Source organism: Medicago sativa, chromosome 6 (genome assembly GCF_051527215.1).
Source record: "Medicago sativa cultivar Bolivia chromosome 6, Bolivia_mono, whole genome shotgun sequence".
Classification (NCBI taxonomy): Eukaryota; Viridiplantae; Streptophyta; class Magnoliopsida; order Fabales; family Fabaceae; genus Medicago; species Medicago sativa.
Genome location: NC_140754.1, coordinates 90,693,974 through 90,717,529, shown reverse-complemented (window position 1 = coordinate 90,717,529; position 23,556 = coordinate 90,693,974). Strand labels below are relative to the sequence as shown.

General features: G+C 35.8%; 2 protein-coding genes and 1 non-coding gene across 3 annotated transcripts; 1 reads left to right on the top strand and 2 right to left on the bottom strand.

Moving 5' to 3' along the window:
- Positions 1-8,334: 8,334 nt before the first annotated feature.
- On the bottom strand, positions 8,335-9,780 carry LOC146918134 (uncharacterized). The gene is made up of 4 exons (XM_085719801.1): positions 9,246-9,780; positions 9,017-9,139; positions 8,724-8,935; positions 8,335-8,602 (listed from the first exon to the last, which is right to left on the bottom strand). The coding sequence occupies exons 1-3, from the start codon at positions 9,645-9,647 to the stop codon at positions 8,744-8,746; spliced, it is 717 nt and encodes a 238-aa protein (XP_085575927.1). The 5' UTR covers positions 9,648-9,780; the 3' UTR covers positions 8,335-8,602; positions 8,724-8,743.
- A 4,482-nt stretch (positions 9,781-14,262) lies between these two features.
- LOC146918132 (uncharacterized) lies at positions 14,263-20,575 on the bottom strand. Its single transcript, XM_085719800.1, has one exon. It carries the CDS (start codon positions 20,042-20,044, stop codon positions 14,558-14,560), a length of 5,487 nt encoding a protein of 1,828 aa, XP_085575926.1. The 5' UTR covers positions 20,045-20,575; the 3' UTR covers positions 14,263-14,557.
- On the top strand, positions 19,359-19,465 carry LOC146918133 (small nucleolar RNA R71). Its single transcript, XR_015017193.1, has one exon. It is a non-coding gene; the product is annotated as a small nucleolar RNA R71 (small nucleolar RNA).
- Positions 20,576-23,556: the final 2,981 nt, after the last annotated feature.

The window sequence follows — 23,556 nt, the reverse complement described above, 5'->3', positions numbered from 1 at the left end:
TTTGATAGAATTATTGAAATCAATATGTAAAGCTAAATCAAAGGTTACATTATGAATGTTCCAAAGCTTGTTTGCATCAATTGATTAGTTGTTGCTGTAAATAGTAAGTATAGAGGTAAGTAAATACTTAATTAGGTTCAGTTGAGCGCATAGCTATGTCATATAAAATTAACAAAGTTTTTTTATTCAATGAGAAGAAATTGTTTTATTAATGGGAGATCAGAAGTTTGATATCAGAATTTTTAAATTTTTAAATTTTAAAATATATAGATTTTGGACGTGTCCCCTTTCCACAATGGCCATTTTCCAAACTTTAGTTTACCAATTATTTACTAAGAGTGTACAATTTTCATTAAGTGTATATTTGAGTTCACTTCTAAATTTTGGATGTATAGAATTGCCTCAAGATGTTTGGTTGATGTTTGAGTAGAATTGATTTTAACTCTTGAATTAATTTTTAAACACAAATTTACAAATCAACTAAGCATCAAAACACAAATCACAATGTCTTTATCAAATTTAGTTACTACTCCCTCCGTTTCAAAATGAGTGTCGCTTTAGCCAAAAAAAATTGTTTCAAAATGAGTGTCGCTTTCAGTTTCCAATGCAATAATAACTTTTTCTTTTCAATTGTACCCTCCAATTAATACTCTGTACACTACTTCCAAAGTATTACTTTTAAAAATAACCAATAGTTAATAAGGATAATTTGGTAAAATAACCATTATCTTTCTCTTAATCATTGCATATCTTAATATGTGTGTAAACACCTAAAACGACACTCATTTTGAAACGGAGGGAGTATGTCTTAATGAAATTTGATGAAAGCTTCGGAATTAAAGCGCAACACTATACAATACTCACACCAAAATTAAGGAAGGAATCAATCAATGAACACTCACTCACTCATGCAGCATCTAAATATCTACATTGATTTTGAAGAATCAATGAGTAAGTTGGTTATTTGTTCAGCATTCAAATTATACAAAATCATCACATTAATCAGATCTTTGTTCCAACTGTGAGTGTCAAAATCAATACTACCATTAACTTTTTTGGTTATAATTTGAAAAATCCATTCAGCGTAGCTACCCAATTTTCTCTCCAAATATTATTTGTTTAGAATGGTAAATGTGAATCAAAAAAGGATTAAGTGGAAAATGCTCAACACAGAAAGGTTATTTTTATTTTGTTTTTTATACCAAAAAAAAGAAGGGTTAATTAGAGGCTGAATTTAGATAATAAGTCTAATTTTTAAGATTATATATAGATTACAATTAGGAAGTAATCTAATTATTTAGGGTAAACAATCACCAAAGACTATTACCAAAAAAAAAAAAACAATCACCAAAGACCCTTTGGTTTCGAGGGGTTAGCGTTGTAAATGTGATAGGATTGACGGTATTATAGGAAGGCTTATTAATAGTTTGGATCAAAACAAAGAGGGATTTTTTAGGATATTACTTTTTTTTGGCTAAATTATCAAAATGAAATAATTGAAAGAAAAAAAAAAAGAAAAAAAATACATTATACCAAATTTGGCTAAATAACTAGAAAATCAACCATCCAAGTTATTATATTATCCCTATGAAACTTGGGAAATTTTAAATGACTATAAAATCAAAGGCATTAAAAAATGCATCAATTTAAATCAACTTAAAATTTCCAAGTTCATAAACATAACAATAGCTAATGATTTGCTACTAGAATGTGGGGTTCCCAACTTCAAGTGAACATATTTTGTGTTGTTTTCACACTTACGATGTGTTCAGTTTATATTTTTTATCCGGTGGTATCTTTGCATCAATTGAATGGCAGCAGAAGATCTCATACAAGCAAATTACAGCTAGAATCAAGTGGATATTGGTTTTGCCTTTCAACTTTAGTTGCACTGAACATTTATTTGTTCATAAATAACAATCCAGTTTTTGCATGGAATCAACGAAGTTGGGGTTGTTGCATTTAATAAATTCCATTTTTTATTTTGTATCAATTATGACTATTGTGATGGTTTTGCATAGATGATAAGGAATTTAGTTATTGTTGTCTCTAAGAAACCTAATGAAAGCTTCTTCGGAATTCAAGCCCAACACTACACTACACTCACTCCAAAAATTAAGGAAGGAAATTGTGAACACTCACTCACTCTCTTGAAACGATATTGAAGAAACCAATTATATTACAATCTCTAACTTCTCAGATCATTTTCAAATCAACTAAAGAATCACTTTATTTTCGTTAGAGAAAAAACAATCTACACCTATGGACTAATTCAAATATGTTGAGTCAAAATCTATCGAGTCTAAGCATGTTAAGAACCATTCCGCTATGTCAGTTTTTCTCATTTTATGACTATGTGCCTTTGAAGGACAAACACCTCAAACACCAAACGTGTCTTAATGTCTGACAGACGTTGGTATTCGACGTCTGGACAACATTCGTACATATATTTCTAGGAGGGTTAATGTTTTGAAGCAGTGATGATCAATAAAAGAGTTAAATATATTGAATATGAAAACATCACTTTTAACTTCCTAAAAAAAATCACTTTTAACTTTTCGATATAGTATATTACATTGATGAACAGGTTGAATAATTGACATTTTTTTTTTCAATTTTTTTTTAGTAAATTAAATTGATTAATTTAAATGTACACATATTTTAATTCTCAATTTAGAACTTCGAAAAAAAATAAATGTACTTGCTCAAAATAGATAATAGCAAAAATAAATATACTACAACCCTTCAATGTATTTTTTATTAGGCAATATAAGCTCTCAAAACTGAATAAGAAACCCTTTTTGGTTTATTTTTTTGATTTGATAGAGAAGGTGATGATGAATCTTGGGTATTATTTTCTATTTCAACCCTTTTTCCCCTTTCACTTGTTTCTCTTTTCAATTCCGTCGCAAATACAATTCTTAAGAAAATGAGTAAACAAACCGGTAGGAAGAGACAAATCAAATTCATTCACGACAATATGTCAAATTGGAGTGTGAGAATAGAAGAAGATGAAGATAGCAGTGTAGTTAGATAAGAGATTAAGACAGAGATGCTGGTGTAGTGATTTAGTGCTTCGGTATTTGGGTTTTTTTGTTTTGATTTTTTTTTTCTTGAAGGTTGATGAAGATAGTGAAAAAATGGAAGTTAGAAGATGAAGAAAATGGAAGAAAAATTATATATTGGTGGTTTATTGTTAGATTTAATAGTCTTACATGATGCTTTAAAACGATCAAAGATTTAAAATTAAATAAATTTATGAAACCACCTACAATTTTGTTACAAAATAAGACTAAATTGATTGACGAAAACATATCTAAGAGGCCCAAACGGAATTTTTATTAAATAAAAGTCCAAAACAAAATTCATATATAATTTAAGGGAACAAATATTTACTTTAGCCAAAAAAATAAGAACCGCTAGAGTAATTTTTTCTTAACGATGAAATTTTGAAATTTTTAATTGGTTTAATTATTAATATTTTGTTGAGAAAATTTAATTGATTTAATTATATAAAGTAATTGATGTGGCTGACGTTACACATTACAATACATAAAAATGCAATCACTTGTAATCCATAACAACAAACACAACAATGACATGATATAAAACCACAACAACTGTATGAGATTGGGTCCCCAACTATGAGTTAATGTGTGATATACACTTTTATTTTATTGGGAAACCTTCATGCCTGTTTTAACACATATTCGATGTGGGACTTGTTATGTTTGAAGAGAGAAACCAAAGTCTCATGTGAAGGAGAAGAAGCTTCAATATCTAAAGGAAATACTAATCCAATTCCAAATCCAACAAGCTGCATGAAGGTGATAGAGTGAGTTGTGTGGGCATTTGGTAAAGTGATTAACAATGCCATCACACTAAAAATTAGATATATAGTAATTTCTACTATCAACTATGTGTCCCCGATGCAAATTTAAAGTAATACCTATGAATTGTCAAAATATTCATATATAAATCATAAAATTTTGGTTCAAATAGTTACTATATATAGGGATAGGTGTCTCACATGTTCTCTCTAGTAAGATGATTCATTCAAGTTTCCATCATTATTTCAAAACGAGTAGGTTTCGTACTCTTACCATAGGGTTTGTAATATCATGAGTATTTTCTCAATTCATTCTGCGGTCACTATCATTTTGCAGAGATTTCATATATTGGAAGGTTAGCTCTGAATCTGATGGATCACCCCCTCAAGTCCTCATTCAATGGGAATGATATATATGAAACTTGGTGATTCACCCTTTCAATAATTGCTTTTCCTTCCGTTATTTGCGTTTCTACTGAATCGGCCTCAAAGCCTTAAGTTCCTTCTATCCTAAGCACAGCCTTGGTGCTGAATATGCACCAGATTGATGAATGTATGAGGCCTAAAAATATAATTCAAGGAAGTATTTAGTTGCAGTAGTTTTATTAGCTTTCATTCAAAGAGGTTCTAGCATAAATCGTATTCCCAACATTACTATACCGCTTTCATTCATATTGATAGAATCTGAAGAAAGTCAAAAAACCAATCCATAACCCTTGCTAGATTCAAACGTAATACTGATAGAATCTGAAGATAGACAGACAGTTTCCACATACACATTACAATAGTTATATAGGAAATGGTACAGAATAACTTGACACGCATAGACCAAGATCTGCAACTTTCAGGATAATCCGAACATAGTTCAGTTTCCCTTTCTTACTGTACACACAACTTCATAATTTTAATTACAGCATTTGAGCCTCTTTTTTTATAAGTATTTTTTCATCTTGGATGTCTTTCATCTCAAGCTTCGTTTGGAACTTCAGCTGACTTAGTTGTAGCTTTATCTATCCTCTCTTGACCTTAATTGCGAATGGAAAAACTTTGATACAATGGAATTGTCATTTTGCTTGACCTTAATTGCGAGCTCAACAACACGTTTAACAAAAGCGCATACGACCTTAATCTTCATGGGTCTCAAAAAGACATTGATTAGAACATGTATCAACTCGTAGAAATATATCATGATCCATTAAAAATAAGGTGAACGAGGAACTAATTATGTTTTAGAATATTGCAAATTTTTGTTACTCTAATTAAAATCCAAGCCATCAGCTAGCACTTATCTCAACGCCCCTAACTACTGTTGCTTCAATGTTTGTCTTCTTGAGGCATTTGTTTGCAACAATCTGGATTGAATTTGAACATTTCAAACAACTCCACAAGTTTGTTATCTAAATGTAACAATGATGTTAATATCTAAATGCAACTAATATTTGGAACAATAAATTCAGGTTTAAATTTTTTTAATCTAGGTAAAAAAAAAAAAAAAAAAAGACGGATGTAGGTAAATGTTCTTTCTTAGGACTTGGCTATTTTCACCACCTGAAAAATATTTTTTCTTTAATAAAAAATTATTTATTTGAATTGGATTTGAAGAATACTTACAACTTGACAACCTTGCTAACATCGGCCACTGGAAAAATATTTGTAGATTATGGTGTATTGATTCCTTCTATGCGAGGATTGTCAAAAATTGATTAATTTAGTTAAATTAAAATCATTCTTTTTGGCAACACACCATAGAAAATATCAGTATACCAAGTGGACAACACAAAGTAATTGGGTCCAAATAGTTACGATGAATTATAACACAGACGAATATTATTTTATAGGTAAACTTGGTGTGTGATGTTTGAGTTTTTATCGATGTGGGACTCAAGAGTGCTATAAGGTAAGTGGAACTTTCTTTCTCTCGTTTTTTTCTCCAAGAGGTATGTTCTTTTTCATTCTCAATTCAATTCAATTCAATTCTCTTTTCTTAGTATTATTATTATTATCTCAATGCTTATATAGGTTCATTCAGTATAGAAACTATAAGCCTTTTCATTATCTCATTAGTTTAAGTCATGGCATTTTATATCAAACCAGATCCAAAGTTTCTAGCTGTTTTTTTTTTGGTCTTTCTGCTGAGAATCTATTAGAATGACGATGATGCTTTCTTAGATGCACATGAAACACTATCACATTTACCAAAACCATTTTAAATACATCATGTATTTCCCATTTAACAAAACCGTCTTCAACTTAAGTAACTAGCACAAATAGAGAGATGGCGTCGTACGAGGAAGAGGATGCAGCAACGGCGGGGATACAAATACAGTGGCAGCCACCGCAGGGGATATTAACGTCGTATAAGGTGGAAACAACATTGGGGCTATGTCGTAGAAGCCAACATCCTTTTAATATTGGTGATACTCTTAAATAGATATGTATTCAAAAATTCAACAAACATCAAAGACCTAGCAGGAATAGAGGAACTGTCACCACTCATATAGTTGACATTGACAGGAGCTTCTTGGAGCATGTGGTTGACATATGAAATGCAAGAACTTGTATTTTTTTTGTCCTATGCAGGGTAGGTTTGTCAAAATTCTGACATTACCTTTTGGGCCAAAAATTCATCGTCCGGACTGATGAGAAGAGTCTGAAGTCACTTACGGACAAAACTATTCAAACACCTGAGCAACAAGGGTCGCTTCACAAGTTCTCTGGCTTTGATTTTGTGATTGAATATAAATCTGGCAGAGACAATACAGCATCCAATGCTTTATCTCGATCATTCATGATGACTTTGTCAAACCAGCAATCTCTGTTGCTACAACAAATGCATCAGGCCATTGCTGCTGATGTTAATTTATCTTCTTTAAAGACACAATGCGCAGTTGGTACATAACTTGATCCACATTATCAGACTCAGCATGACTTGTATTTGATGTTAATACCATCAGTAGCTTTCTTTATTGAGAAAAGAGTCCATGTTGCTTGTGAGTAATGTTTATTTTACATCTTTCTGTTTCATCTCCATTTCACTATAAGATGCTTCTACGACATATGAAAGCTACATTAAGCTAAGATCCGGATAATTGGGTTACATACGGTGAAGAACAGTGCCAACTACACATTCAATTTTTTCTAACAAATAATATCTTTCCACATTTGAAATTTCAATTTTTTCTAGTTTTTCTTTCCACTTCCACTAAAATTTCAAAATTGAATACTTATCTTCCCTCATACATTTCATCTTTTTCATTCCTCTTTCATTCTCTCACGTTCTACTTTCTTATTTTTGGAAAAAAAAAAATCTTTAGAGAAAACTCTAGAGTCTAGACTAACAACTCAGTGAATTTCTAGCCTTACTGTAAGTTATGTTTGTTTGGATAAATACTCGAATATGTAATTGGTATTGGTGTTAACTTTCAAGAAGAAAAACATGATTTCAACAAAAGAATAAAAGGGCAGACATTGGTGGAGAAATGCTCAAGAAGTCCGAGTCACATAGTAATAACAACCAGAACCAGGACAGAATTTGGAACTTCTTTCAAACATGTATAGTAGTTCATCAGAAAGAATAGAGTTCAAGCAATGGAACAAATAAAATTGATATTCATATATTTCAAATTTATCAGAAGACTAAGAAGTCCTGATTGGTGATTAGAGTTATTCATATACACATTTTACAATAATAATAGGAGAATAGTAAAAGCATAGTCCCAAATACAATATTAGCAGCACCAATTAGTTTGTTTTCAGGTTCCACATCGAAAATGTGTAAACAACACAAAAGGAGATTAATTTACAAAATAGAAGCGTATGGTATGAAAATTAGTTCCTAGAAATTGCTATGAAAATGTATAGCAGACAAAAAGTTTGTATAAAATGTCACTTGCACTGAGACTGCGTGTAATGATCGGAATAGAGAAAACCAAGTCATCAAATAAGGGCAGCGAGTTCGTTATAACAACGAGACACGTGGACACGTAAGTGGTGAGGATCAAAGGTGAACATCGAGGAGTGAGCGTAAGAATATATAACTGAATAGTGTACAGATTCTCTAGTCCCTCCCTTTTATTCTTCTAACTTTTTAATGCATTTCTTGTATTACCCAATATTCTCTATCAGCAAGGACTCTACTTATTAAATAATGCTTCTCAAGGTCGGCCCAAGGGCTAGGTCACTAAATCCCTACCTTTAGGCCAACGGACAAAAATTCCACATATGCCACTACTCTAACGAAATGAGTCACACATTACCCTCGCACCTAATGCCACTACTCTCCTTCATTTCCCAGCTTAAAAGTGCCCTTTGAAACCTTTACTATGATAAACACCAAAATCCAAAACATGAAAAGAGGCGAGAGAGAGAGCCCATATATCAAACCACAAAGGCAAGAAGATCACATTAACTTAATTTCAGATCAGGTTAAGATCTAATACACGGTTTCAGTTTTCCACAATCATGAATTATGAGACATGAATTTGGCAATGGAAGTAATAAATGACTGTGACATAACAACTTCTAGTCATTCAATGGGAGAAAATACAGACAGACATAATGGTTTGCGGATCAAATTAAAAAAGAAATGAAACTCTAAAGGATTCAAGACATAGATATGTTCATATGAAACAGTGAAAGATATCATCCCAATTACACAGATAGATAGATAGATAACAAACATGAGTGACATAAATACCATGGTACATAAAGTCATAAACACCTACAAGTCTTTCCAACGCAACCAAAACAAGCATATCCATGGCAGGTAGATTCCTGCAAAAGGAATACATAATCAAGGGTTAGGGGCATACCGGTGTGATTACATATAATGCAGCAGCAGCAAAGTATATGTATGGTAAAATGAAAAGATGGATATGTTGTTATGATTACTAACCATAACCACGGTGGGGTGTATTAGGTTTTAATGACAAACTCTTTGACATCAACATCATCACCATCTTGAACTACATGAGTCTGGAAAGTTGTTAGATCAGGTTTTCCTTTCCCTGTTGCTTGAAAAGTAATGTAATACTCCCTACCAGCAGTTAAAGAAATACCAGCAGGATGGGTACACTTGACAACTTTATGAAACACAAAAGTTGGAGCCTAATTAAAGTAAGAAGAATTAGTTTAGTTAATGAACAAACAAACATAACATACTACAATATTATTAAGTATTGAACCAACCTGCTTATTCAAAGCAAACTCGCAGAGTTTTTTGAGAGTAGGGAGCTCATCTTCATCTAAATCGAGGGGTACAATACCGCCAGTTAAATTGCAACCAGGTGGATGGGCGATAGCATCGTAAGTCTGCTTTGTGTTGTCCAGAATCAATCAAAATTAAGAGATTGTTTATAAGTGAAACAAACAACATGAAATGAAATTGAAATTGAAATTGAAATTGATAGATGCCTACACTTAGATCGCGAGAGAGCTCATCATACTCACGAATTTTAGCCTCACGATCCAACCAAGCCTGGTTCTTAAACACACAACCATCAGAACGCCGCTTATACATAAATGGTTGACTGTCGTTCTCATACTTGATCCAGTATTCCTCATAATCACTATACTCAGAATCGTCTTCTTGCGATTTATCCCCCTTATCCCAGTTATCCTCCTCCTCTTCTTCTTCCTCCTCTTCTTCTTCTTCCAATATCTCCTCCTTCTTCTCCCAGATGATATCCTCCTCCTTCGTGAAGTCCCGCTTATCCTCCTCATATGAATCTTCATCGTGTTTCTGTTCCTGTTCCTGTTCCGGTTCCGATTTCACACTTTCTTCGCAGTATTTGGTTGCGCGCAATTCCATCGTCGACATTGAAACACAACACGGAAGGAATGAATGAATCACAATCAGCAATTCACATATACCACCTAACCCTAAACCTAAATAAACGAGGACACCATTCCATTCGTTTTCTTTTGGTTTTGGTTTTGGTTTGGGCTGGTCTTGCTTTGTTTATGACCTTACCCCTCCACATGGATTTTGATCAGTTTTTACACATCTATATTCAAAAAGAATAATGATATTTAACGCGAAAAACAGTGTCCCGAGAGTTTCAAGACAGATGTGGCATGTATGTGATAGATCTCTGGCAAGTGCACCAAATACTATCGAAGTAGTAAAAATATCGATCCCACGAGGACTGTTTTTAATCTCAATAATTCAACTACGTTGTATTTTAGGATGTATAAAGGTTATTTTGATTTGCCACTAGGCAGTAGATTGGTTGATTGCATAAAAGTAATTGTTAAAAATAAATTGGTTTTCAAGAATAAGAGAGAGATGAGTTTAGGTCTATCGAATCATCTATGTTCCCCTAATTGTTATGTTGCACCTATTCGTATGAATGATCTTCTAATCCCACGATAGTTAACAAAATAGTCCTAATCAATCCCTTGAGTTAGGACCCTCTTCTTAAACTACAGCCCCTAATCCCTTAGGTGGTCTAATAATCTTTGAAGGTTTAAAGCACGTTAACCTAATATCACTAATAAACGATTATCCATTCCTAGACTAACCATGTTTATTAGAACAATTCAATAGGTCTAAGTAGAAAGCTATGGTCAGTAGTCATTCATTCTCACAAAATCATATTTATATTTGATCAGGATATAAAAAGCATTAAGAACAATTGAATTGAATAAAGACTAGAATATCATTCACAATAAATAGAGTTTCACAACATAATATCTCAATTAGGGTTACAACGAATCATCTCAGACCTAACCTCTAATGGATTTAGCTACTCATAATAGTGTTTACAAATAACATAATCATTAGAGGTAATAAAACATACACAAAGTGGTTGGAAGATGAAGAAATCGTCCTCCTGGTCTTCCTTGCAGTTGCAAAATCGCACTTGGCTCTCTAGAATTCGTAACCCTTGTTTTTGGAATAGACTTCAGCATAAATAGGCACAGAAAATCGCCTAAATCGTGTCACGTTTTAAGTGAATCGTGACACGTTTTTACCTTCTGGAGCAAGAAACTGAATTAGGGCTTCACCAAATCGTGTCACGTTTTACCAATCGTGACACGTTTTCATAATGTCGAACCAAACCTTTCTGAAGCTCTTAAATCGTGTCACGTTTCTGATAAATCGTGACACGTTTTCTTTCTTTGTATTTTCTTCAGTTTTTCTGCTCTTTTGCTGCATAAGTCTCCTTGTGAACTCCATTTTTGTGCTAAAATACATATAAAATTACGTAATGACAAGATGTCATCACAACCCCAAACTTAAACCATTCCTTGTCCTCAAGGAATTTACTTGCAAAGCTGACAATTGACAGTGAAATAACAATTACCTATTCAAGCAGTAGTACCCAAAAGTTCAACACCTTACTAGCTAATGATGAGCTAGTTTGACTTGTATGCATCCACCAATTCACAACTCCACGCAAATATTTGAAATAGGGTTCTACCAGTCGACATGCAGGTCTACATATTACCATACGCTTGAAAAGTTTCTCAACATCAATCAAAGTCAATATCATTACACATTTTTGAGGTCTTTAGGGTTATAACGGGGCTTAGGTGAAAGGTGGGATACGTTTGGATAAGTAGGCTACACAAAATTTGAGCTAGGCATTCCTACGAAAGTTAAAGCACAAAATTCAATCCAACACATTCATTCAGCTAATAGAACCACAGTTGCAAAGGTACTAGAGAATATTTATAACTTTTAGGGACAATCGAGTTTGAAGTTACTCGTATGTTTCAAAGTTTGGTCCCTTTTTCATCATTCATTTCATTTTTTTTTCATACACCAATTTTTGAATGTATTTTTGCATTTTGCATGACAATTCTTTTTCTTTTTGTTCTCTTATTCTCTAGTACCCCCACCCCAAACTTAATTGGTTGCAAATTCCAATAGCAACCCCAAACTTAATCTTTAGCAACATTCTACAATGCCTTAACTCAGAAAATACATTAAGGGACAAATCCTAAAAGTCTCTAGGCTTGTAATGTAGTTTGTCACCGAACAAAAAGTTCTAATCCTACCGGCTCAAATTGGCTAAGAAAAGGATAAATTTAACAATTAAAATCAGGGTAGGCTTCAAAAGGCTCACAGGACCAAGCACTTTTGCCTCAGTGTGTAATTGACAAAGACCAATCAATAATAGAGAAACAATGCAAGTTCTAGAAATGTAGTTGCATGGAAAACTAATCTAAATATAAGTAAATTGAAAAACAAAATATGGCAATGAACCTTATGGCTGAGATTTCTGGGAGTATGTGCCTACCTAGCAACGCCGTACACTTCGCCTTTGAAAACCAAGTCACTCCTCCTTTTGAACTTTTGGAATACCACTTGAACAACTATTTGTTATCAAACTGTAAAAAGTCAACTAAACAAACAAATTCATCAATAATAAACAAGTGCAGGAATAATTACATAAACGGGGAGTAAAACCGAGTTAAACTTAATTAAAAGCAATTAAAATTGTTCGAACATAAAATTAAAGTTACATAACCAAAGTGCTGAAACAAAAACAGAAAAATACAAAATAATGGGCCATCAGTAGCCCACTCAATCATGCATCTGGTCCTCCGGAATCCAAGTATTGGGGTCCTCCTCTGCATAGGTATCCTCCCCAAAGTGCTGCCTAGACTGAGCTCCACCAGCAGCGAAGTCAGCTCGGATCTCCTGCTCTCTATCCTGAGCTCGACCTCTGGTGACATCAAAGTAGTGGTCCATAGCCTCCTCGGACCCATCAAAGCGCTCGAAAGACCCAGTCATCTTCCTCCTGTTGAGGCAGACCGCCTCAGTGAACTCCTGACCAAATCTCGGACGGTTCCAATACTCCTGATCTGACACCTCATTCATCCAGTTGGCATGGCCGAACATGTAGTCCAGCATCATCGGATGAATGGGTGCATAGGTACCCTGCTGATTGCTCCCCTCTCCAGCAAAAGTCTGACTCTGAGGTGGTGGCTGTGGCTGTCGTGGTGGTGGCGGCTGTGGCTGCCCTGCTGCTGCTGCCTCGGCACCCATGATAGTCTGCATGCGGTCATGATAATCCTTGACAAAGCCATCCATGTAAGTGTCGGTGATGGGCTTCATCATTGCTGCACTCAAATCATTAGCAAACAAATCGCACTCCTCCTCCTCACAAAGCCAATTGATAAGGCTCAAATGAGGGAGTGCTTTCTTGGTACCTGAAGCAAACATATAGATATTGTCGGCAATTAACTCACCAACATTGATGGGTGCACCATCAAGAATAGCAGACAGCGTCAACAAGCAGGGCAGCGGAATCTCTGAAGTACAAGAGGTGCCCTCAATAGTTTGCACCACAAAAGATGCCCACGCCTTTGCATGGGGCTTGAAGTCAGCCCTCAACAGCATATGTGACCCTCCATGCCACTTAGCACCTTCAACACAAATCTGCAATAGCAACTCCTCCCACCTTTCATCATCCCAATTCTTGCACTCCTCCATCCTCCTCTTCACATCACAAATCTCCGGTGGCACAATCTCCAGCAACTGATTAATCCTCTCCGGGCTATAGTCTATCTCCTTCCCCCTCACATAGGACACATACTTCCTCCCCATATACCTAGCATTGGAATAGAATTCTATCCCAATCGTTTTGTTGGCCTGCTCAAATATCATACTCACAAGGGACTCCCACCCTCTCTCAGTGATCACTTGATGGAATTCGGGGTTGGAGATGAGTTTGGTGAAATCAAAACCTCTCTCCGGGATCACCCTATAGCCTCGGATGTCCTTGAAACGGTCACGGGCAGCAGTATTATAAAACCGGTGGTTGATGGACGGTGGGGGTGCGGTGTTAGGGCTAGGTTTGACAGGTTGTTTGCGTTTTGGGGCGATTTTGGCCTTTTTGGCTGGTTGGGCTGTGGCTTGGGACTTGCCTTTGTTGCGGGTCTCAACCATGGTTAGGGTTAGGGTTTGGAGAAAAAATGGATATTAGGGTTAGGGTTGGAGTGGAGAGGATTGAGATGTTGGATTTGGTTTGTATGTGGGTGAAGATGAAGGTTAATGGTGATGGTTTGATGATTGGAAGATGAAAAGATGAAGATTTGTGGTAGAAAAGGGTTAGAAAATCGTAGGTTAGGGTTCTGGGAAAATTTTGGCAGAGTTTAGCTACTTTTGGAAGTGAATGGAATGAAAATCGTGTTGGGTATATTTATAGACTGGGAAAATCGTGTCACGTTTGGCCAAAAACGTGTCACGATTTGGTTTTGTAATGGTTAAATTTTTGAAACTGCTAAAATCGTGTCACGTTTGGGCTAAACGTGTCACGATTTCTCTTTTTGAAAATTTTTCTTGCCCAGAAATCGTGTCACGTTTTGGCCAACGTGTCACGATTTCTCAATGTCGAAATGCACCAGTTTGAGACTTAGAAAAAAATTTAGGTGCCAAAAATCGTGTCACGATTTCAGCATCGTGACACGTTTTTGGAAATGTCGAATGGCACCTTTTTTAACTTAGAAAAATTTCTGAGAGGAGCTTCAGAGGGAGGGCAAATCGTGTCACGTTTTGCCCAAAACGTGTCACGATTTGCACAGTATTGGAAAACAAAAATTTTCTTTCTTCTGTCTGTTTCAGCTAAAATCTTTTTGTGTTTTTGAATATTTGAAAGCAATAAAAAGAAATAAGAAATACTACCTGAAATCTAAATGTGGGTTGCCTCCCACCAAGCGCTTCTTTACCGTCACTAGCTTGACTCATGACGACCCCTAAGGATCATTCAAAATAAGTCATACCCTTGCCTTCGGTAGGTCGCCACCCAGATATGGCTTAACTCTTTGCCCATTTACCTTGAAACTTCGGTCACCTTCAGGTGTCATCAACTCGACAGCTCCATGAGGTGACACACTTTTCACCAAGAACGGTCCAGACCACTTTGACTTGAGCTTTCCAGAAAACAGTTTCAACCTGGAATTATACAACAAAACTAATTGCCCACAGTTAATATCCCTAGACACTAAGTTTTTGTCATGATACCTTTTAGTCCTGGCTTTATAAATGAGCGCATTTTCATATGCTCTAAGCCTCATCTCCTCCAGTTCATTAAGTTTCAAGAGTCTTTTCTTACCAGCGGCTTCTTGATCAAAGTTTAAGGTCTTAATGGCCCAGTACGCCTTATGTTCTAGCTCAACTGGTAGATGACATGCCTTTCCATAGACTAACTGATAGGGTGAGAGCCCGAGGTGAGTCTTAAAGGCAGTCCTATATGCCCATAGTGCGTCATCTAATTTTTTAGACCAGTCCTTCCTATTTGACGCAACTGTTTTCTCTAAGATTTGTTTCAGCTGACGGTTTGAAACCTCTGCTTGACCACTTGTTTGTGGGTGGTAGGGAGTTGCAACTTTGTGCCTTATGTTATACTTTTTGAGCAAATTTTCAAGAAAATTATTGCAAAAGTGCTTCCCCCCATCACTGATCAAGACTCTAGGTGTTCCAAACCTAGTGAAAATGTTTTTATGCAGGAAGTTAACAACTGTCTTAGCATCATTAGCAACACAAGGTATCGCTTCAACCCATTTAGTGACATAATCAACACAGACAAGAATATGAAGAAAAGAGTAAGAGGAAGGGAAAGGTCCCATAAAGTCGATGCCCCAACAATCAAATGGTTCAACTTCGATGATTCCTGATAGGGGCATCTCATTCCTCTTAGAGATGTTACCTGTCCTTTGGCATTTGTCATAATGTGCAACAAAGTCGTGGCAATCTTTGAAAAGGGTGGGCCACCAGAATCCACTTTGCAAAATTTTTGCCGCGGTTCTTTCTCCACTATGGTGGCCCCCATAAGCTGAGCTATGGCAGTGCCACATGATACTATGAGCTTCCTTACCTGCAACACAACGTCTTATCAAACCGTCAGTTCCTATCTTAAACAGATACGGGTCATCCCACAAGTAGTGGTTTGCATCCTTGAAGAATTTTTTTCTCTGAGGATAGGTCATATCATCAGGAACTATGTTACCGGCCTTAAAGTTCGCAATGTCAGCAAACCAAGGCCTTTCTTCAATAGCAAACAGTTGTTCATCAGGAAATTCGGCCTTGATGGCCTTCTCTTTGTTTGTCACCTCATCATTTTCCAGCCTTGATAGATGAGCAGCTACTACGTTCTCTACTCCTTTCTTGTCACGAATCTCAAGATCGAATTCTTGTAGCAAAAGGATCCACCTCAACAGTCGAGGCTTTGAATCCCCTTTGGTCAAGAGATATTTAAGAGCTGCATGATCTGTAAAAACAATGACTTTGGAGCCTATTAGATAAGAACGAAACTTTTCCAATGCAAAAATTACCGCAAGCAACTCTTTTTCAGTTGTGGAATAGTTAATTTGATTCTCATTTAAAACCTTGCTTGCATAGTAAATTGCATGGAAAAACTTGTTCTTGCGTTGGCCTAGAACTGCACCAACAGCATAATCACTTGCATCACACATAAGTTCAAATGGTAAATCCCAATCGGGTGCAATGATTATTGGTGCAGTTACCAACTTGTTTTTAATCAAAGAAAAAGCATTCAAACATTCATCATCAAAATTAAATTCAGTTTCTTTGACCAAGAGGTTACAGAGGGGCTTGGAAATTTTTGAAAAATCTTTTATAAAACGCCGATAGAAACCAGCATGCCCCAAGAAACTTCTTATTCCCTTAACATTAACAGGTGGAGGGAGCTTCTCTATAACCTCTATTTTAGCTTGGTCCACCTCTATGCCCTTCGCACTTATTTTATGCCCCAAAACTATACCTTCGGTCACCATAAAGTGACATTTTTCCCAGTTTAAAACAAGGTTAGTTTCGGTGCATCGTTTAAGGACAGCATCTAGGTGAAATAAGCATTGATCAAAAGACTTACCAAACACAGAAAAGTCGTCCATAAATACCTCAATATTCTTCTCTATCATGTCAGAGAAGATGGAGAGCATACACCTTTGAAAGGTCGCCGGTGCATTACACAGCCCAAAGGGCATCCTCCTATAAGCAAATATACCAAATGGACAAGTGAAGGCTGTCTTCTCTTGATCTTCTGGAGCTACCGCAATCTGATTGTACCCCGAATACCCATCCAAAAAGCAATAAAAGGCTTGGCCAGCCAACCTCTCAATCATTTGGTCCATGAATGGTAAAGGGAAATGATCCTTCCTTGTTGCGGTGTTCAACCTCCGGTAGTCTATACACATCCTCCAACCAGTAACAGTACGGGTGGGTATTAATTCATTTTTTTCATTAGCCACCACCGTCATTCCACCTTTCTTTGGTACCACGTGGACCGGACTTACCCATGAGCTATCAGAGATAGGGTAGATCATACCTGCATCTAGTAACTTCAGCACCTCTTTCTTTACCACTTCCTTCATTGTTGGGTTAAGTCTCCTTTGAGGTTGAACCACCGGTTTGTATTCAGCCTCCATGTGTATTTTATGCATGCAATAAGCTGGACTAATACCCTTCAAATCAGAAATGTTCCACCCCAAAGCTCCTTGATTGTCTCTTAACACCCTCATTAATTTTTCTTCTTCCAAAGGTGTCAAGGTATTGCTGATGATTACTGGTTTAGAGGCATCCTTAGTGAGAAAAACATATTTCAAGTGAGAAGGGAGTTCTTTTAATTCTGGATTTTTCTCTCCTTCTCCACTCAAAATAGGAGCATCCATAGAGTGCTTACCCATTAATTCTTCTATTTTTACCGGACCCAACTCTTGCTTGCTTGCTGCTAGTTGCTTCACACAATCACTTACTTCAAGATCTTCATCATGCTCACAACTCTCTATAGAATTTACAATTGCTCTTTCAAGAGGTTGTGGTGGTTGAGGTTCACGAGAGTTGTCTTCTACTATTTCTTCAACAACATCAATCCGGTAACACTTGGGATTTTTCTCTCGGTGTTTCATTGCTTCGAAGATATTGAACACCACTTGCTCATTATGGAACCTCAACATTAGCTCTCCCATCTCAACATCAATCAAAGCACGACCAGTTGCAAGGAAAGGTCTTCCTAAAATGAGTGGCATATCTTCATCTTCAGCCATGTCTAAGATCACAAAGTCTGCTGGAAACACAAGATCATTAACTTTGACTAGCACATCTTCAAGTATGCCAACAGGATAAGAGATTGACCGATCAGCTAAAGTAATGGTCATTCTCGTTGGTTTTGGCTCCCCACACTTGAGCTTCTTCATCATTGAAAGAGGCATCAAGTTGATACTTGCTCCTAGATCACATAAAGCTCTTCCAATGTCTACCGGTCCAATGGAACAAGGGATAGTAAAAGCACCAGGATCTTTCAGCTTAGGTGGTAGCTTCTTTTGAAGAATGGCGCTACAATTCTCGGAAAGAGAAATATTTTCATCATCTTTAGGCTTTCTTCTTCCCGTTAGCAAATCTTTCATGAACTTGGCATACAAAGGCATTTGATCAAGAGCCTCACTGAAAGGGATATTTACTTGAAGTTGTGAGACAAGTTGCATGAACTTCTTGAATTGTCCTTCCTCCTTCTTTTTCTTCTTCTCTAAATGAGGGTAAGGAAGCTTCACATATGATGGAATAATTTGTGGCTTGTCTCCATCTTTCAAGATTTGACTCTTTGACTTCCTCAAGATTGAGTCTTCATCTATCAATTTCTCACTTTTATCTCCCTCTATTTTTTTCTTCTTTTCATTTTCAACTACTCCATGATCATTTTCATTTTCAACTACACCCTCATCATTTTTTTCAACTACATCGTTCTCCTCCACCTCAACTACTTCATCAACCTTCTTTGGAGCTTTTGGAACTAAAGGAGTCAAAACCTTTTTGCTCCTCAATTCAATAGCATTACAAGACTCGTTCTTAGGGTTATCTTTAGTGTTACCTGAGAATCCGCCTTTACTTTGTTCAGCCAATTGCTTAGCTAATTGCCCCAGTTGAGTTTCAAGCATCTTCCTAGAAGCTTCATTGTTCTTTCTTTCAGCTTCTTGACTCTTCTTCATCTCTTCAAAGTTGCCTTGAGTCATCTTCATGAAGTTCATCATAGTTTCTTCAAGAGCTGATGGCTTCCTTTGTTGTTGTTGAGGAGGAGTAAGCATTTGAGAATTCAAAGCATTGTTATTTGAGTAGCTTAGATTTGGATGCTTATTAATGCCTGAATTGTAGTATTGATTCTGCCTTTGATAACCTCCCATGAAGTTAGCTTCTTCATTTGACCCTTCTGGAACACATTCACCGTTGGGATGTTCTTCACCACATAAGTCACACTTGATTGCAGCTACTTGTTGTTGTTTATGGGCCAAAGTGAAGCCTTGAAACTCCTTAGTTAGAGCTTCAATTTGTTTGTTCATCGCTGCTTGGTTAGCAAGGATAGCAGTTTGCTCACTTACTCCAAACACTCCTCTTTCCTTCTTCTTAGCTTCAGCACGATACTCATTTCCAGCCATGTTTTCTATCAAAGCTTGGACTTCATGATCAGTTTTGCTCTTGAGACTACCTCCCGCGGAAGCATCTAAGAACATTCTAGTGTTTGGTGTTACCCCCTCAGTGAAGATTTGGAGGTATTGCTTCTCGGTGAACTCATGATTAGGGCATCTCTTGAGAAGCAAATTGAATCGCTCCCAAGCATCATACAATGATTCACCTTCTCCTTGCTTGAAGTTAGAGATCTCCATCTTCTTGTCCCAATACTTAGACATAGGGAAGTATTTCTCCAAGAACTTCAGCTCTAACTCTTCCCATGTTTGGACAGTCCCGTTTGGAATTGTTAGCAACCAATCTTTTGCTCTTCCCGTCAAGGTGAAAGGAAATAGCCTTAGCTTCTTTTGTGCTTCAGTCACGGTGGCTGGTTGCACACAAAACTCGCAGGTTTCAGCAAAACGGCTCAAGTGTTCATGAGGACTCATAGCTTCAGTCCCATCGAATTGCTTGTCCCTCAAACCGTTGAGGACAGTTGTCTTGATGTCGAACGCTACTGGGTTAGCTGGTTGAAAAGTGTGGGTCAGTTGACCGCGATGAGTGGCTAACCCGTAGTCTCCAAGCTTAGGTCTTGGTGGTACAACTCCTTCTCCTTCCATAGTTGCAGATTTAGGAGAAGAGACTGTTTCAGATTCACTTGAGAGTTGTTCCGGTATTTGTTCTCGAACACCCGGTGGAACGGACTGAGCTAACCTTTGCGACCGGACAGCTTTCCGAAGTGCTCTAGCAGTCCTTTCAATTTCCGGATCGTACTCTAGGTCGTCAGAGCTCTGTTTACCTCGCATAAACAGCAAAATACCTTAGTAGCACTGCACAACGCAAAATAATCAAGTGAATATGAAAACAGAAAAATAAAAAAAAAAAAAACAGAAAAGTAAATTGCAAAAACCCTAAATTATAACGTAATTGCCTTGTTGAAATAATTCAACAGTCCCCGGCAACGGCGCCAAAAACTTGATAGATCTCTGGCAAGTGCACCAAATACTATCGAAGTAGTAAAAATATCGATCCCACGAGGACTGTTTTTAATCTCAATAATTCAACTACGTTGTATTTTAGGATGTATAAAGGTTATTTTGATTTGCCACTAGGCAGTAGATTGGTTGATTGCATAAAAGTAATTGCTAAAAATAAATTGGTTTTCAAGAATAAGAGAGGGATGAGTTTAGGTCTATCGAATCATCTATGTTCCCCTAATTGTTATGTTGCACCTATTCGTATGAATGATCTTCTAATCCCACGATAGTTAACAAAATAGTCCTAATCAATCCCTTGAGTTAGGACCCTCTTCTTAAACTACAGCCCCTAATCCCTTAGGTGGTCTAATAATCTTTGAAGGTTTAAAGCACGTTAACCTAATATCACTAATAAACGATTATCCATTCCTAGACTAACCATGTTTATTAGAACAATTCAATAGGTCTAAGTAGAAAGCTATGGTCAGTAGTCATTCATTCTCACAAAATCATATTTATATTTGATCAGGATATAAAAAGCATTAAGAACAATTGAATTGAATAAAGACTAGAATATCATTCACAATAAATAGAGTTTCACAACATAATATCTCAATTAGGGTTACAACGAATCATCTCAGACCTAACCTCTAATGGATTTAGCTACTCATAATAGTGTTTACAAATAACATAATCATTAGAGGTAATAAAACATACACAAAGTGGTTGGAAGATGAAGAAATCGTCCTCCTGGTCTTCCTTGCAGTTGCAAAATCGCACTTGGCTCTCTAGAATTCGTAACCCTTGTTTTTGGAATAGACTTCAGCATAAATAGGCACAGAAAATCGCCCAAATCGTGTCACGTTTTAAGTGAATCGTGACACGTTTTTACCTTCTGGAGCAAGAAACTGAATTAGGGCTTCACCAAATCGTGTCACGTTTTACCAATCGTGACACGTTTTCATAATGTCGAACCAAACCTTTCTGAAGCTCTTAAATCGTGTCACGTTTCTGATAAATCGTGACACGTTTTCTTTCTTTGTATTTTCTTCAGTTTTTCTGCTCTTTTGCTGCATAAGTCTCCTTGTGAACTCCATTTTTGTGCTAAAATACATATAAAATTACGTAATGACAAGATGTCATCAGTATGCCACCCATGCACTGCTTTATAATTTCCATCATTTTCTCCCCCACCTCCCATGATTTCCGCTCAAAAACTGCTTTTTATTTGCCTATTTTTCTTCGGGATCCATTCGGGACAATTACTCTCGGGTTGAATAGCATTACTGATTCAAAAATCCGGTGCAAAATATTTACTTCAAAATTTTCATAATTTTTTACACTTTCTAATTGGCCAATCCAAAATAAAATATTCACTTTAAATTTTAAGACTTTTTACATTTGCATATTCGTCATTTCAAAATCAGGGGTGTTCAAAACTGAACCAATCAAATAGAAAAACCGCAAACCGAACCAATCCAAATCAAAACCGCAAAAAACCGCATTTGGTTCGGATGTAATCGGATCATTTTCTTGCTCAACCATATGGTTTGGTTTGGTTTGGTTTGTGGTTTTCATTTTACCAACCGAACCAAACCAAACCAAACCACAACATAAGAAAAATGTTGATTAAACATATCTCCCCTAGACCAATACTCATAGAAACTCAATGAAAACTTTATAAAATGACAAATTTTTTCTCGTTAGATTCTTTCTTTATTTTTTATTTAAAAATGTATATATGTGCTATTTGAAATTTTAGAGAAAGATTAAATCTTAGTTTTTTTGCATTTATTACTAAATAGGATTATGTTTTGTCCATGTTTTTAACTTGGTTTATGTTGTTGGAAACATTGTAAAATGTAAATGAAATTGTAATATTTGATGAAATTTAAAACATTGCAGAAAATATATTGTGTTTAAGCTTTTTAACTTGATTTTAATGTTGGAAACAAAAAATTGTATCGTCTAAAAAAACCGCACAAACCGATCCAACCCAAACCACATTGGTTTGGTTTGGTTTGGTTCGGATTTTATTTTTAAACTAAACCGAACCAAACCAAACGTTGGTTTGGTTTGGTTCTGACTTTTCATAAAATCTCTAAAAAATAATCTCTAAATTATTTTATGTCAAAATCACTATTATTTTAATCCATAACAAATGTGCCCAAAATCGGCTGATAAAAAAGTAACATGAGTTTTTGTTTTGTGTTAGTTTTTTGTGAGTTTGATATGTGGTTAACGGAGGTAAAAGAGGGTTAACGGGGACGATTAGTGACATGGATTATTAATCCACGTGTTATTTTATAATTGACTAACAGTAAGAACAGTTCATAAGGAATTATGCTTAAGTTTTCTCCTTAAAGTAAATTTATTCTTATCTATTTGTTACTTGTGTTATTTGTATTTAAAATTAAAATTAAAAATTAAGGGTATTTTTGGAAAGAAAAATCCAACCTAAAAGTATGTTGAAAGGGGTAGTTTTCTTTATATATATATATATGTTCCACAAATCGAGTGTTAACACTCCGAGTTTACTGAGTTTACGTGTTTAGGTACCAAAATCGTGTTAACTCTGAGGTAAACTCGGTTTCTGGTAAAATCGGAAGGTTTGATGAGTTTGACCGAATTAACACTCGGTAAACTCGTGTAAACTCGACCGAGTTCACCGAGTTTTACGAGTTACATCGAAACAAAATAAAATAAAAATTGGCCCTTTTTCTGGCTCATTTATTAACAACTTTAGAAACTTGTTCGATGGTTTTATGGATGAAATACTTATGAAACTTATGATTTTTTGCGTTAATTTTTATATTTTGATGCTAAGTTGAGAATAACGTTTTATTATGGTAGTTTGGTATAATTAGCCTTTGTAATTAAGTCATATTTTGCACTATTGACCTATTTACAATATTATATTAGCTTATATATGTCTTGCATATATTAAATTTTATATAATTTTAATTTTAGGTAAACTCGTACGAGTTCTCGAGTCGAGTTTACGAGTCGAGTTTACTTAGGGAAAACGAGTTGAGGTAAACTCTCGAGTTGTAATATATAATATAGATTAGTCAAGGTGCACACCCTCATTCACTTTCGGCTTACACTATTATGTGTTTTGTTAACTCTGTTGAACTTTACGCGTCAACAAATATAAGTTTTAGGTTCAAAATTGTGTAAAATTTCGTGAAATTTTTAACGTAAAGAATTTTATTTTCAAATTTAAAAATGATGGGAGTAAAAATTGTGAATATGAAAAGTAGAGAAACCAAATATGTTTAAGTCTTTAATTTAAAGAAAACACTAATAATATCGTTGAGATACTTTTAAGGAAACAAAAA